Raw genomic sequence first — 16,935 nt, 5'->3', positions numbered from 1 at the left:
CTCTGCTGCTGAGTCCTGAAGTCTCTATTTTATTACTATTATTTCTGAGATGGAGTCTCTGCTGCTGCGTCCCGAAGTCTCTATTTTATTATAATTATTTCTGAGATGGAGTCTGGTTCTGGGATTACAGGTGTGAGCTACCACTCCCGGTCTGAATCCTGAAGTCTTTAAGCCATCCAAAAACTAAAATATTAAATTCATACATGTTAACTGACATTTCACCAGCTTCCAAAAAATCATTTTGATTTGTAAAACTGTTAAGTCTTTTATCACAAACTATCATGACCAATGCAAGTAACATTCTCAATAAATGTTGATGCCACTGTCAGCAGTAACGGCGACTCCGCTATAAACATGCTGCTGCGGTAACATTCACAACCTGAGACGTGCAGCGAGACCCGAGGGCAGCTGCTCCCCCGACTGCACTCCCTGGGCCTGGACACGACCTGGGCTGTGCTTGGCCCAGAACATCACCATCTTCAGGGCCAGAGGCACTGGGGCAGGGTGCCTGCTGACATGCACGCAGGCTCAGGGAGGCACACGAGGATCGCAATCCCAGCTGGCGAAGCAGGTGACACCCACGCTGAGCAGGCACAGGGGATCCAGTGGGCCCAGGCCCTCCCTGGAGACCAGAGCTGGGACCCAGCCCAAGAACAGCTGTAACTATCACAAGACATCAGTTTCTGAAAAGCAGCACAAACTGTAGCTTAGGCACTGTAGTAAAGACCGTTAGAGAAATGCTCCTGTTTTGCTGGGGCGTTAAAATGGGACAACTCCACCCATTTTTATGAATACTGAAGATTAGAGTATCGCTGTATTTATTGTTTGCCACAAAAGTTCTGAAGTACTTTTCTTTAGTAAATAATTTGCAAAATCCAGTGCAAACACACAGCAGGTCACACACAAATCACTCGTTTGTCTTTACAAACCTGAGTCCTTGTGTGCTGCAGTGACAGCTGTGCCTATGAACAAGAGTTTGCATTTACTGAGGTGGAAACAGAAACGTGCAGCTGAGAATGTGAGAGCTAGAACCAGTGACAGCAGCATCAGCAGCAGGGCCCCGGGCAATGCTGCTGGCCTTGAACAACCTCCAGACTCAGCGCCCACCATGCCCACAACTGCCTGTGCGGCTGCAGGCCCATCAACTTTTCAAGGAGACAAAGAGAACAAAAGGGACAGATGGCAACACCTGAAGAGGGCCACAAAACACCACACAGCGAAGGGGGCGTCACGCAACACGGCGAGGCAGGGCCGCTGCACACAAGGGCCAGGTTCACGCCACTGTCAGAGCCTAGGCCCTGCTGGGAGAGTGGTCAGGGCCGCAGTGGGTATGCCGGTAGCTGGCGCAGAGTCACACAACTGCAGAGCCAGGGTGAAAGGAAAGAAAATAAACCAGAGTGAGAAACTAGGGCAGGGTTAACAACATTGAAATGAAAGCAAACAAAGAGGACCCCAGAGAAACAATGAGAATTTCCCAGTGACAAAGTTGGCCCGAGCCTGTGAAAGGGCTCCATGAGATCCACTCCCAGCATGCCAGGCGCCTGCCACTGCAGGGCCCATGGTAAGCCTCAGCTTCAATCCTGGGGCCTGCAGGGAGCCCAGCCAGGCTATGGACACCCAGGGCCCACGTCCACCTGTCACGACACTCCCTGGTGGGCCAGGCTTTGTGGCAGGAGGTGAACCAGAGGCAAGGCAGCAGAGGGGCCACCACAGCCTTGGGAAGAAGCCCTGCAGTGCTCAGCCCCACGTGCTCAGGCCCAGAGCACGACACAGACACCTGACACGGGGGCGCTGGCCACAGGGCCCAGGCCTCACCGGGCCGTTCAACAGAATGCAGGCCACACACCCCTTTATCTGCCAGGAGGCCTGACAAACGAAATGACTGGCTGAAGTCCAAGGGCTCGAGGTGATGAAACACCAGGTGGTCTCCCCCGGCGGGGTGTGGCCCAGCGCCGGCTGGCTGGGCGCGAAGACACTGGAAATGGGGCAGCAGAGTCTACAGGGAGGGGCCCGACCATGAGGCTGCCCCCGGACAGCAGAGGACAAGCAGAGAAAGCATCGGAGAAACAGCGACAACGGACGCCCAGATGCAACAGCACCGCCAGGGCAAAGATGCTGAGAGCGATGCAGGACGTCAGAGACGTTCCTGAAAACACCCTGAAAAATCCTGAGGAGATACAGGAAAACGAGGGCGTCAAAGGAAAAGAAACAGGATCTTGAGTCGTGTCTCCAGCACCACTTCACTGGTGGAGGAAGGGACCTGAAGAGACTCCAGGCCCTCCTGGCCCTGGAGGTTCCCCCGCACTCCCCCTGTGGACACACGGAGTGCGGGGGCAACAGGGCTTAGAGGCCCGTGGGGAGATGACGCTGCCCTGAGCCCGGCAGCAGGCAACACCGCAGTGAGGACTTCACAGCTGGCCAAGGAAAATCCACCCCAGAGCAAGGGCCCAACGCCAGGAGGTGCGGCAAATAAAACTTGGCTAAATGGACCAAAAGAAGATACTCACAGACAGGCTTTTAAAAAACAGTCATGAATATGGTATCCATACAAGGCACAACTAAAACAGAGTATTAAAAAAGACTTAAAATAAAAGGACAAGAAAAGATACACGAGGGGAAAAACACCAGGCTAATCCTTCAGCATCAGAAATTTATATAAAAAATAGAACGGGATAAACGAGAATGACAGAAATGAACCAAGAAAAGGAGAGGACAAAGTGTGGGCACAGTCATAGGCAGAGTTTAAAACATCCCGTGGGACCAATGTCTTCCACCCTGGAAAACGCCCCCTGGGCCAAAGAATTATAAGCTTGTGGGACCCAGATGTCAACACGAGCACCACAGGTGAAAAGGCTGGGGCACCACGAGGAGGCACGACCTGAACCCCACATCCTGTGAAAGGCAGCAAACATGTCCAAAAGCGTCCAACCCAACGAAGGCAGTGAGAAACCATAGGAGCTGGCCGGGCATGGTGGCTCACGCCTGCGATCCCAGCACTATGGGAGGCCGAGGCAGGCAGATCACTTGAGGTCAGGAGTTCGAGACCAGCCTGGCTAACATGGTGAAACCCCATCTCTACCAAAAACATAAAAAATTAGCCAGGTGTGGTGGTGCTCACCTGTAATCCCAGCTACTCGGGAGGCTGAGGCAGGAGAATCACTTGAACCCAGGAGGCGGAGGTTGCAGTGAACTGAGATCACGCCACTACACTCCAGCCTGGGGACAGAGCGAGACTCCATCTCCAAAAAAACAAAAACAAAAACAAAACCATAGGAACAAGGAATCACAGTAACAAGGGCAAAAATCAGCGAGACAGAAGACAGCAAATGAGAATGGCCACAAATATCAAAAGCTGGTTGTTTTTTAAAGAGAAAAATGTAAAAAAATAATAATAATAATAAATGAGACTTCTGAATTGGCTGAGGTGGTGCCTGCGATGCCCAAGCTTCTAACTCCAATCTGTGTTCTGAAGGGATGACCCCGAGGCCACGGCCATCCTGGAAGGAACTTTTGGAGAAGCGCAGGCCCCTCTGCCTCCCACGTGCCTGAGATGCACGAATGCAATGTGAAAAGCCTTTGCTCGAGCTGAACCAGCTACTGAGGACGCAGTTCCCTGCAGGCTCGACATTTTAAGCTTATGTTTTGACAGTTTTCATTTTAAATACCTTTGAGACCAAAATATCTAAAAATCTGAAAAGATACAAACTAACATTGTTAACACTATGTTTTCCTAATGAGGGTTAATATCAGGCACTTGGTTATTTTAAATGAAATTTTAAAGTAGCTCTTGTTTGCCGCACTCGGCTCTGCCTCCAGCTGCTGCTGTTGGACTCAGAGCCCCTCTTATTTCCACCTCACAGAGGTGGGGACCCTCCAACCAGCAGGACCGACAGACAACCCGCCTTCTCTGAAAGGGCAGCAAAGCCAGTGGATGCCTCACCTGATCCGCACAAGCTTCCCATGCCCAGTGTTCCAGGAGAAGCTGCGTGCTGGTTTACACTTGACCCTCTAGAGACACTGAGTGTCCCTGGGAGCTGGGGAAACCGTGGCAGCTGTATCCGCGCCCCACAGCTCGCACCACCCTCCACAGCCCGCGCTCCTTACCAGCTTCTCTGGCCTCGGCGTCCGTGGCTGTGGCCTCCCCCTGGCTCCACAGACGGGTGCACTCCTCCCTCAGCGCCGCCTGCTCCTGGGCCGCCTGCTGCAGCTGCCGTCTCAGGCTCTCCAGCTCCAGCACCAGACGGTGCTCGGAATCCTCCTTCCCGGCCAGCGCCTCCTTCAGATCTGCTGTCTCCACCTTGAATCCCTCAAGGGTACCTTTGTGGGAGACACAGATGCTCTGACAAAGCCAGTCCTGGGTGTAACTGAGGAGAGCCTGCTTGGAGGAAGGGACGGGGCCGCTGCCCCTGAGAGCAGCAGAGCTAAGAGCCAGCAGCTTCCAGGACCCAGCTGTAGGCCTCCAACAGCCCCGCTGGCCGCAGCAGCTCCCGACCACCCCATTCCTCCCAAACCATGGGTGCCTCCCATGTTGGCTTTGTTTTTACATTTCACTTTAAAAACCCTATTCTGAAGGCTTCCTTCCCTCAGTGAGGCCAGGCCTGCTCCCCGTGCCTGTGCTCCAGGTGCCCCGAGGCCTCCTGCTGCTCACCCTGAGTCTTGTGCAGCTCCAGCGCCAGCTCTGCCTTGGCTGTGCTCTCCTCCTTCAAGCACTCTAGCAGCTCCTGGTGCTTCCTGACAACCTGCGCTGTCTCCTCATTCTTAAAACTAAATTCTTTTTCAAAACGAGAATGAATTTGGCGTGCTTCTTCCAGCTGTTAAAACACATTTGCAAATCAAAACTCCAGATCAAAAATAACTGAAGCCTACATTAAGACCAAGAGAACGCCACTTCTACCCCCAGACCCTTCAGGCCGTCACCACCCAGGCAGGGCCAGGCCAGGGTGACGGGACCTGAGCGCATCTCGGCCACCCTCCGAGACACTGTGGCCACAGTCTCCAATGAGGACCCCTCCTCAGCCTCCCAGTTCAGCCCTGGGCCCCTCTCCCTTCCTCCAGACACTCCCCTGGCAACTGTGTCCAGTCTGGGGCTCCCAGGCCATCTACAGGCTGAGGCCCAGAGTTACCTCTGAACTCAAAACTTAGCAAAAAAGAATTTTTATTTTCATTTTTGAGATAGGGTCTTGCTCTGCACCCAGGCTGGAATGCAGTGGTGCAACCACAACTCACGGCAGCCTCAGCCTCCCAGGATCAAGCAATCCTCCTGCCTCAGCCTCCTGAGGAGCTGGGACCGCAGACGCATGCCACCACGCCTGGCTAACTTAAAATGGGGTCTCGCTATGTTGCCCAGGCTGGCTGCTGGAGTCCAGGGCCATGTCCATGAGGCCGTCCACGGCCAGGCTGAGGCTCTGGAAGACCCTCCGGATGGGTTGCTCACACTCCCGCACACTTTCTGGGCTCATGAGAAAGCTTTCACACATGTGGCTGCTAATTTCAGCCACGGAAGACATCTCTGCACATTCAAAGTTCTGTCCAACTCCGGGAGGGCCACATCAGACCACGTCTCCTCCAGCGCCGGAGCTACAAGATGAGCTTGTGGGCTGAAGTGGGCTGAAGTGAACCTCCTACCTTAGCCTCCCAAAGTGCTGGGACTGCAGGAGTGAGCCGCTGTGCCTGGCTGAAAAAAAGATCTTTGATTGCTTTCCGCGTATTCCTACTTAATGTCTTTTTTAATTGTCTAAAATGTTCTAAAACGGTTACAAAAAATTTCCTTTCTTAGTGATAATCTCTAAATATGAAAACACTCCACATGGAATTGCAACAGTGCATGAAGTAAAGAAAATGGGCCTGTTTATTATCCAAATTAAACAAACAGATTCTCTCATTCGTAGCAAGCCCACTTCCTCAAAGATCTGGTTCAGAAAAGCCTCCTCCTTGGGGAGAAACCCGTGCGAGTGTGGCTGGCACCGGCATCCACCAGACTCGTGTGGCATCATCAGCTACTCAGTTGTTCACATCTCCACAGGACCCCGGGAGCCTGGGCCTCACCTGCCTGCTGGAGTCCAGGGCCATCTCCATGAGGCCGTCCACGGCCAGGCTGAGGCTCTGGAAGACCCTCCGGATGGGTTGCTCACACTCCCGCACACTTTCTGGGCTCATGAGAAAGCTTTCACGCATGTGGCTGCTAATTTCAGCCACGGAAGACATCTCTGCACATTCAGACAAAGTTCTGTCCAACTCCAGGAGGGCCACATCAGACCACGTCTCCTCCAGCGCCGGAGCTACAAGATGAGCAGATGCCGGCACACGCGGCTCAGCGAGCAAGCCGGCCGCGGCCACGGCAGCCAAGATGACAAGGAAGCCACAGAACTCAGAAGGTCGCCCCAGCCGAGACGAGACAGCGCCACGTCCACGGGAGCTGACAAATTTAGCCCAAACCCCGGTCTCGGCCTTCTGTAAGTGCGGAAACTAGCAGGAAACCAGGACGGCAGTGCTCCCAAGGGCATCGCCCAATACGGAGGCTCCTCTCAGAGAGCTCCAGGACCACAGAGGGGCTGCAAGCACAGGGCCGGGCAGCTGGTCCCGGCACACTCACCTGCCGACGGGGCCAGGCCTGCGCCCGCGTCATCCAGGCAGAGCCCCACACGCTCCCCGATCCGGCTCCTCAGGGTGACGGCTGCCCTCAGCGTCTCTCCAAACAAACCCAGCAGCCTGCGCAGGGCGTCCTGGAGGGCCCCTCTGAGACAGGAGACACCCATCATCAGGCAAGCTGGTCACGGCATAAGAACCCCCACCTTGGATGCTGCTGAGGGGCCGCCCACCAGTTTGCACACCTCGGCCCACAGCTGCCTGTCCCCACGGGGCCGGAAGACATGATCCTCATGCCCATGTGAGCACAGGAAGCTGAGGCCACAGACAAGACAACCACATGGAGCCCACTCAGGGACACAGGCTTTCCTAGGTGAGGTCTTCCTGATGCCATTTCTGATGTGTAAAAGGCATCATATTAGGAACATGGCAAACCCGTCCCGCAGGTGTGCGGTGTGGCCGCACAGCGTCAATCACCCAGGAGCAGCACACAGGCTCCGCCCCTCCCCTGGAGCACAGGGTGCACCAGCCAGCCGTTTCACAAGATGTCTGTCCAACACCAAGTCATGCCTCAGCCACACATTCACAGGAGTTGTGTGGCAGGAAGAGGATGGTGTCTCCCAGCCTCTCGCTAGGCCTCGTGGACGTGCGGTCTGGGATGCTTCTGTTTTTTTTTTTTTTGAGATGGAGTCTTGCTCTGTCGCCCAGGCTGGAGTGCAGTGGCACGATCTCAGCTCACTGCAAGCTCCACCTCCCGGGTTCACGCCTTTCTCCTGCCTCAGCCTCCCGAGTAGCTGGGACGACAGGCGCCTGTCACCACGCCCGGCTAATTTTTTGTATTTTTAGTAGAGACGGGGTTTCACCATGTTAGCCAGGATGGTCTCGATCTCCTGACCTCATGATCCAACCACCTCAGCCTCCCAAAGTGCTGGGATTACAAGCGTGAGCCACTGCGCCCGGCCGGGATGCTTCTGTTTTTACACACAGGGGCTCCCGAGGCCACAGGCCCCTCCACATCTCGCTCCCTGCACTATGATTTAGGAGCTGTGACGCCACTGAGGACAGGCACGTTGACCCGGTGCCTACACAGCCAGCCCTCCCTCTACTCTGCTCACAGCTCTGTCCCCAGAGAGCCCAACCCTGTGGAGCAGACGATGAGGACTCATTCGTGGGGACCGTGAGGTGACAACGGGAGGCAGTGTCCTGCAGGCCCCGCGAAACCGAAGATTCCGGGCAAATAACAGGGAGGGGGAGTCCTGAGGAGGGGCTTGACGGAGAGAATGCCACCTGCTCCCCAGCACACTTCCACCCCCCAAAATGCCCAACTCTTGCAGGCATCAGGGCGTCTGCAGCCACCCCACCTCAAGACAGGCAGCCTCTCCAGGGTCCAGGGACCGTGGGCTCACCTCTGCACCCCTTGTGTTTAGAGCCTGGGACTACCCCGCCCACCACCCACCTCTGCACCCCTCGAGTTAAGAGCACAGACCGCCCCACTGGCCGCTGTGCCCCTCGGTTTAGAGCCCTCGCTCGCCCACTGACCTGGGTGACTCGAGAGAGTCAGCACCAAGCTACGAGACACCCACAGCCAAGTGCTACAGAAGGCAAGGTCCTCACAGAAAAATCACAAAACTTGATGAAAAGAACAAAGAGAGACCTGCACAGACACCCCCCACACACGGACGGACCCTCAGCATGACAGACTCCAATGCTCCAGAAACAGCTGTGAGCTCAGAGGGTCCCATCAGCCCGACCTGGTCTCCGGACCCTGGGTGGTCTCCAGAGCAGAGCCAAACCAGTTCAGAGCTTCAGGACACAGCAGCACAACCCAGAGGCCTCGAGTGGGGACACAAAGACGGGAGCAGCAGCAGGACTCAGAGGCCTGGGGCGGGGACAGACAGACGGGAGCAGTGGCTGGACCCAGAAGCCTCGGCAGGGACACACAGATGGGAGCAGCAGCAGGACACAGAGGCCTCGGGCGGGGACACGCCAATGGGAGCAGCCAAAGACCCACACAAGGGGACAGGGAGGACGCGCACCAAGGGGAGGCTGCGTTTGGCAACACGGTGCCGAGTCCATTGCCCAGACAGGTGCAAGCAAGAACAACTCTGCAGGCTCACCCCAGAGTCACACAAAAGCAAAACTTAAAACGCTGTGAGGTGACCTGGGAAAAACCTCCATGGTGTCAGAGGAGCAAACAGTTTCTCAAGACCCCACACGAGACAAAAGGGCAGACAAGCCTGCGGGACAGCATCACTGCAGGTGAGGAGGCACCAAGGCGGGATGCGGCCTGGACCCATGCGTTCAGGGAAGGCGGCCCCACAGCCCGTGGTAAGCAGACCCACACCCCGCCCTGGGAGAGCCCTCAGGGCTGGGCGCTTAGCCCAGTGCCTGCAGCTCCCCAGGCACAGGCTCCCAACGGAGAAAGGAACGGACAGGGCTACCGCCCCTGCTCGGGCCGGTCTCAGAAACACACGTCACAGAGAGAGATGCATGAGGCATGACACTTGCACACAGTCCAAAGCACAGGAACCACGAGACACGTGGGCCTGCACCCCATGCTGGGGACGAGGACACGCTGCGGGGACGCGGACACTAAAGGGGAGGGGTCGGGCTCTGTGTGGGAGATAACGGCTGGTTTTAATCTGGCCAGATGGGGAGATGAGACACAGCAGGCAGGGTGGGAGGAGGGCACGGGGGCTGGGAGATGAGACACAGCAGGCGATTTCTTCCCGGTGCTTACAATCTTTCTAACTGAGAGAAGAAGGAAGCCGGGTCCCCGTCCACCAGGAGCCAGCGTGCATGGTGGCACCAGCCACGGGGCCAGGAGCCGTGGGGACCAATGGCATCTGCATGACCCAGCGGGTGCTGGCGGCCACAAGGCAGCCTCGGTGCCGAGGACACACTGACCGTTCGCTGTGGGACAGGTCGACGTCGGCCTTGAGCATGGAGAGGAGGTTTGCGCCTTCCCGGTTCTCTCGCTCCCGCCTCTGCTGCAGCACCTCCAACTCGGAGCGGCACTCTTGTATCTCGTGACTTAAGGATAAAACCTGGTCTTTCAGCTATCGAGAAAAATGGTTAAAGCTTTCGTTAAAACAATTTGGTTAAAAGTAAATGGCTGTAAGGGACTTTCAACACAATTTCACTATTTGAGAGTCTCTGACTTAGGACTTTTCAGCTTGGTGATGGGGCGAAAGCAGCAGGCACTTCGGCACGTTCCTCGACTCACAACGCCTTCCACTGACAGTGGTCAAAGGCGTGGCCTCAGCAAAGGCCGAGGAGCACCTGCACATTTAATAAAAATACAGCAAAGGTGAACGAGGTGCTGATTAAAGGTGAAAATTATTGATACGGTTTTTCCTCCATTATTCATCATTTACAAAAGAATACACAAACATCCCCAGGTGGAACCTGAGGCTAGGGGAGGGAAGGGGCCAGTTCATCAGAGATCCACCACTCAAACAGCAATTCGAAATAAGTCACTGTATCTGGTCATTCACAAAAGTCAGTTGCCAGGCAGGCAAAGATCTTTCTTTCTGAGACAGGGTCTCACTCTGTTACCCAGGCTGGAGTGCAGTGGCACAATCACAGCTCACTGTAGCCTCAAACTCCAGGGCACAAACAATCCTCCCACCTCAGCTTTCTGAGAAGCTGGGACTACAGGCGCGTGCCACCACACATGGCTAATTTTTTTTATTTTTTATAGAGACAGGGTCTCCCTATGTTGCCCAGGCTGGTATCGAATTCCTGGGCTGGAGTGGTCCTCCTGCCTCAGCCTCCCGAAGTGCTGGGATTACAGGTGTGAGCCATGGTGCCGGGGGAGGGCAAATGGGGAGTGAGAGTCCAATGGGGACAGAGTTCAGTTTTGCAAGATGAAGACTTCTGGAGATGGATGGTGGTGATGGCTGCACGATACTGTGAATGTGATTCCGTCAACGAATGTACAACACCGTGAATGTGCCTGCACCACTGAACTACGCACAACACCATGAATGCACTTGCACCACGGAACTATGCACAATACCGTGAATGCACTTCCGCCACTGAACGCACAACACCGTGAATGTGCTTCTGCCGCTCAACGCACAACACCGTGAATGTGCTTCCGCCACTCAACGCACAACACCGTGAATGCTCTTCTGCCACTCAATGCACAACACTGTGAATGGGCTTCTGCCACTGAATATACAACACGGTGAATGCACTTCCGCCACTGAATATACAACATGGTGAATGCACTTCCGCCACTGAATATACAACATGGTGAATGCGCTTCCGCTGCTGAATGCACAGCACTGTGAATGTGCTTCCGCCACTGAATGCAGAACACTATGAATGTGCTTCCGCCACTGAATATACAACACCGTGAATGGGCTTCCACCACTGAATGCACAACACCGTGAATGTGCTTCCGCCACTGAATATACAACACTGTGAATGCGCTTCCAGCACTGAATATACAACACTGTGAATGTGCTTCCACCACTGAATATACAACACTGTGAATGTGCTTCCAGCACTGAATATACAACACCATGAATGTGCTTCCACCACTGAATGCACAACACCGTGAATGCGCTTCCGCCACTGAATATACAACACCGTGAATGGGCTTCCACCACTGAATGCACAACACCTTGAATGAGCTTCCGCCACTGAATGCAGAACACTATGAATGTGCTTCCGCCACTGAATATACAACATGGTGAATGCGCTTCCACCACTGAATGCACAACACCGTGAATGGGCTTCCACCACTGAATGCACAACACCTTGAATGCGCTTCCGCCACTGAATATACAACACTGTGAATGTGCTTCCACCACTGAATATACAACATGGTGAATGCACTTCCACCACTAAATATACAACATGGTGAATGCGCTTCCACCACTGAATGCACAACACCTTGAATGCGCTTCCGCCACTGAATATACAACATGGTGAATGCGCTTCCACCACTGAATGCACAACACCGTGAAGGGGCTTCCGCCACTGAATGCACAACACCGTGAATGCGCTTCCGCCACTGAATGCAGAACACTATCAATACACTTCCGCCACTGAATGCACAACACCGTGAATGCGCTTCCGCCACTGAATGCACAACACAGTGAATGCTCTTCCGTCACTGAATGCAGAACACTATGAATGCACTTCCGCCACTGAATGCACAACACCGTGAATGCGCTTCCACCACTGAATGCACAACACGGTGAATGCGCTTCTGTCACTGAATGCAGAACACTATGAATGCACTTCCGCCACTGAATGCACAACACCGTGAATGCGCTTCTGCCACTGAATGCACAACACGGTGAATGCTCTTCCGTCACTGAATGCAGAACACTATGAATGCACTTCCGCCACTGAATGCACAACACCGTGAATGCGCTTCCGCCACTGAATATACAAAACCGTGAATGCGCTTCCGCCACTGAATGCACAACACCGTGAATGCGCTTCCGCCACTGAATATACAACATCGTGAATGCGCTTCCGCCACTGAATATACAACACTGTGAATGCGCTTCCGCCACTGAATATACAACACCGTGAATGCGCTTCCGCCACTGAATGCACAACACCGTGAATGGGCTTCTGCCACTGAATGCAAAACACTATGAATGCGCTTCCACCACTGAATCTACAACACTGTGAATGCGCTTCCACCACTGAATGCACAACACTATAAATGCACAACACCATGAGTGCACTCCTGCCACTGAACTGTGCACTGAAATAAAGTGAAAATGATTTTTATGCTATACACGTCTTATCACAAGGGAACAGCGTATTCCACACACCTGCTGGACTTGGTGATTCTTCTTTTGAAGCTGCAGAGACAAAGACTCTTTCTCCTCTTGGTGAAAAGGCTGTGCCTGTGCACTCTGAAGCCGAAGTGTCTCCTCTTTTTCATGCAAAGCAGTTTTCTTTTCACTTCCAAATTCACCCTGTACACATCAATAACAATAAAAAATACCAGTAAGCTAGAAAAATACTTTCTTTGCTGTCAGCCGGAATTCAGCACATTCAGCAGATATGCACGGAGCCCCCACTCTGCACCAAGAGCCGGGATGAGCCAGACCACAGCCCCCATCAAAGAAAACATGGGTTCAAGGACTTCACTGGGAACACAAAGTCCTGGTTTCGGGGATAAAACACTTAAGGAGACACAAGTTCGCACTGGTGACAGCTGCATGTCATAAGCAACTGCTCACTACCATTCCCAAATGGCTCCTGTAACATCTTTAAGAGTCACACTAAGAAGTTCACCATCAAGGAATTACAGCCATGAAAACCCAAGATATTTGGAAACCTAGGTTCCTTCCCTTTTAAAAGATTAAACCTTCTTTCTAAATAACAAAAACTTTTAAATAAGGTTCAATAGATGAATTCTATACACACACACACACACACACACACACACACAGATTTTTTTTTTTTTTTGGAAGGACTCTTCTCTGTCACCCAGGCTGGAATGCAGTGGTGTGATCTCAGCTCACTACAACCTCTGTCTCCCAGGTTCACGGGACTCTCTTGCCTCAGTCTCCCGAGTAGCTGGGATTATAGGCGCCTGCCACCACACTCAACTAATTTTTGTAATTTTTCTTTTAGTAGAGATAGGGTTTCTACCAAAACCTGTTGGCCAGGCTAGTCTCAAACTCCTGACCTCAAGTGATCCACCCACACTGGCCTCCAAAAGTGCTGGGATTACAGGTGTGAGCCACTGCACCCGGCCAATTAAATTAATGAAATAAGCTTATTTTTTTAAACTTCCAGAGGTAGCACTTCTAGAATGGCAAAGTAAGGACCTCCAAAATCTGTTCCTCTATAAAAGAAAAAGTGGTAAAAACCATCAAAACCAGTGTTTTCAGAGCTGTGGAAATCTCGTCAGGTTTGCAATCATCCGAAGAGTGTTTATGGAAAACACAGGCTGAGTGTCCATAAGAACAAACTTCAGGTGCTTAACTTTGCCCTGACTCCATATCTCCTCTCCAATCTAACAGCCCTGAAAACCAGTAGCTGCTGGGGTGGGGTGGGGGACAGAATGGATTTGGAGCACCCCAAAATTTCCATGCACAACTGCCCGAGCCCACCTGCCGGGCACCTTGCTGCCGTGACTGGGTCAGAGCTCTCGGTGTCAAAAATTCTACCCAGGGTTGGCCGGGCGCGGTGGCTCACGCCTGTAATCCCAGCACTTTGGGAAGCCAAGGCGGGCAGATCACAAGGTCAGGAGATCGAGACCATCCTGGCTAACATGGTGAAACCCCATCTCTACTAAAAATACAAAAATTAGCTGGGCGTGGTGGTGGGCACCTGTAGTCCCACCTACTCGGGAGTCTGAGGCAGGAGAATGGTGTGAACCTGGGAGGCAGAGCTTGCAGTGAGCCTAGATTGCGCCACTGCACTCTAGCCTGGGCGACAGAGACTCTGTCTCAAAAAAAAAAAAAAAAAAAAAAAAATCTACCCCAGGGCATTGGTTGGAAACAGTCAGTGTCAAGTGTTTAATAGCCGCACTGCCCACAGTAGAGAAACCAGTTGGGACTAATAAGGGACTGCCAGAAAAACAAAAGAAAACACTTGAGAATGAGATGTCCACAGGGGCCTCTGGAAAGCTGTGACATCTTCTAGGACTCCACAAGGTGTGAACACGTGCAGGGCTGTGCCCACACTGGAAAGGCCCAAGAGGCCCTGGGCTGGCTGCAGTGACCGTGTGGCTTGGCACAGCAGGGGTGAAGGCCAGGGCCAGGCTGTCCACCGCCCGCCAGAGCCCTGAGGGCACAATGCACACAGGGCCCTCAGCAGAGAGAAAGACTGAAATAGAGCTCCCTTGACATCTGGAGCTGAAAAATACAATCACAGAAAAAAAAAATTCACTAGAGAGGGGTTCGGCAGCAGACTCGAGCAGGCAGAAGACAGAATTCACACGCTGGAAGATAGGTCAATTAAGACGATCCAGTCAGGGAACAGAAAGAAACATGAAGAAAACTCAGCAGTCTCCAAGGCCTGTGGGGCACCCTCAAGCCAGACAGAGGGAGAGAAAAGGGCAGAGGAACCCTTGAAGACACGATGGCCAAAAACCTCCCAAATTCGGTGAAAATAACAATAATAATAAAAATAATAATCCCCACATACAAGCTCAATGAACTCCAAGTAGGACAAACTGACAGAGACCCACACTTCACCCATCACAGCCAAACCTCAGCAGGGTTCAGGACAAAGCTTGAGGCCAGCCAGTGTGCAGCAGGTATATGGGTGCGGCTCAAGACACGTAGCCCCAGGAAGACGGGCGCGGCTCGTGACACGCAGCCCAGGATGACAGGGGAGGCAGCGGAGAGCCCACGCAGCACTGAAGGAAAAGCCCGTGGATCTTGAAGTCCACATCCAGGAAATGATCTCTCAAGGATGAAGGCGAAATTAAGACATTCCCACAAAAACAAAAGCTGAGAGGATTCATCACCAGCAGACCTGTCCTTCAAGAAACCCCAGAGGAAGTCCTTCGGGCTGAAACATAAGGCACCAGACTTGAATGCCCAGGAAGAAACGAGCAGCAGTAGTGCAGGTAACGACACAGAGAAAACAGGAGACAAAACAACATGGCTTTCGTTTACAATTCTTCTTCCTCCTGGTTTAAAAGACACGTGCATAAAGTAACGAGCACAAAAAGAAAGATGTGGTTGGTACGACAATATGAGCACAAAGGGCAGACGAGGGAATGATGCTACATTAGCAAATGGTTTTGTAAACTTTTAAAATTAAGTTGGTATTAATCCAAACCAGATTGTTAGAAGGTGCTTGCTGTAACGCTCAGGGCAAGCGCTAAGAAAATAACTCAATATATATCAGTCCCCTTTGTCTGCGGTTTCAGTTACCTGTGTTCAACCTCATTCTGAAAATATCATATGAAAAATTCCAGAAGTAAACAACTCTTATGAGTGTTAAACTGCCTGCCCCCAAGCTGAACGGTGTGAGGAAATCTCGCAGGCCAGGCCGGGGGTCATCCTTCTGTCCGGCGTTATCCACGTGGCAAGAACTACCTGCCCACACACAGGCATCTCGGTGATCAGACCAACTGTCACAGCATCACAGTGCCTGTGTTCAAGTCACCCTTACTTCATTTAATAACGGCCCCAAAGCGCAAGAGAGGCCGTTCAATTGCAATGCTGCAATTCAGACGTGCCAGAGACACCATAGAGTGATGCCTTTCAGTTAAAAGTTGATGACGGAGCAATTCAGATATGCCAGAGACACCACAGGGTGATTCCTTTACGGTAAAAGTTGATGACAGGTATGTATAGGCAAAAACAGCATATAAGGGGTTCAGAACCATTCACGATTTCAGGCACCCACTGGGGGTCTTGGAATGTGTCCCCTGTGGGTAAGGGGCGACCACCGTATGGTAAAGGAAACATCAAGGAAATTAAAGTGAAAAAAGGCAGTAATGGAGGAATACAGAACAAAAAGGGCATAAGATATGCAGAAAACAAATACCAAGCAAGTACTGACACATGCTACAACGTGCGTCAACCTGGGAAACACGCAAAGTGAAAGCTGCGGACACCAAGGGCACACGCTGAGTCTATTTACGTAGGACGCCCACAGGTACGGCAAGCAGACGGCACATCACCAGGCATGGGGGAGAAGGGAGAATGGGGAGTAAATGCTAACGAGTGGAGGGTTTCTTGTTTTCTTCCTTAATTTTCATTTATTATCTTTTGAGACAACATTTTGCTGTCATGCAGGCTGGAGTGCAGTGGTGCGATGTCAGCTTGCTACAGCTTCAACCTTCTGGGCTCCAGTGGTCCTCCCACCTCAGCCTTCTGAGTAGCTGGAACTATATGGGCACGCCAACATGCCAGGCTAATTTTTTTATTTTTAGTATTTTTTTATTTTTGGTCTTGAACTCCTGGGCTCCAGCAATCCTCCTGCCTCAGCCTCCCAAGGTGCTGGGACTATAGGCACGAGCCACTGGGGGTTTCTTTTTGAGGTGATGAAATATTTTAGAATAAACTTTTCTCAGCTCTAAGATAAGTGATGACAGATTCTTGGTAGAAAAGGTGTGTTACACAGCAGATTTAAATACAAAAAGGCCTGACAAAAGTTGCCTAGAAAAAGCTCAGTTTTAAGACAATGAAATTATTTTGTGTTTTAACTTGGCATGTGAAAAGGTAATTGATTAAGTTTTTTGTATCTACTTATCAGGCAGGAAAGGACAGCACGAAGCCCATGTCCTCAGCAGGGGGACCTGCTGCTCCAGAACATCTGGGGTGGATTGCCGGCTCCCGCTCCCTGCCCAGCACGGCCAGGAGGGCTGAGGGCTGGGGCTCCACCAGCTTCAGGAGGAGGAAG

At 52.4% G+C, this 16,935-nt stretch overlaps 1 protein-coding gene across 7 annotated transcripts in view; it reads right to left on the bottom strand.

Annotated features, from left to right (window-relative positions):
• PCNT (pericentrin) overlaps window positions 1–16,935 on the bottom strand; it is a 203,298-nt gene that overhangs the window by 128,848 nt on the left and 57,515 nt on the right. For all 7 annotated transcript variants that reach the window (XM_055105153.2, XM_055105160.2, XM_055105158.2 and 4 more), the window contains exons 16-21: window positions 12,390–12,536; window positions 9,493–9,644; window positions 6,593–6,735; window positions 6,046–6,278; window positions 4,649–4,811; window positions 4,105–4,317 (exon numbers count right to left, since the gene is read on the bottom strand). In XM_055105153.2, coding sequence (XP_054961128.2) covers window positions 4,105–4,317; window positions 4,649–4,811; window positions 6,046–6,278; window positions 6,593–6,735; window positions 9,493–9,644; window positions 12,390–12,536 — 1,051 coding nt within the window. The remainder of the gene's footprint in view (window positions 1–4,104; window positions 4,318–4,648; window positions 4,812–6,045; window positions 6,279–6,592; window positions 6,736–9,492; window positions 9,645–12,389; window positions 12,537–16,935) is intronic.

The sequence above is a fragment of the Pan paniscus genome, chromosome 22 (assembly GCF_029289425.2).
Source record: "Pan paniscus chromosome 22, NHGRI_mPanPan1-v2.0_pri, whole genome shotgun sequence".
NCBI classification, from domain to species: domain Eukaryota; kingdom Metazoa; phylum Chordata; class Mammalia; order Primates; family Hominidae; genus Pan; species Pan paniscus.
The sequence above is the reverse complement of the archived record's forward strand: the minus strand, read 5'-3'. Positions and strand labels throughout refer to the sequence as shown.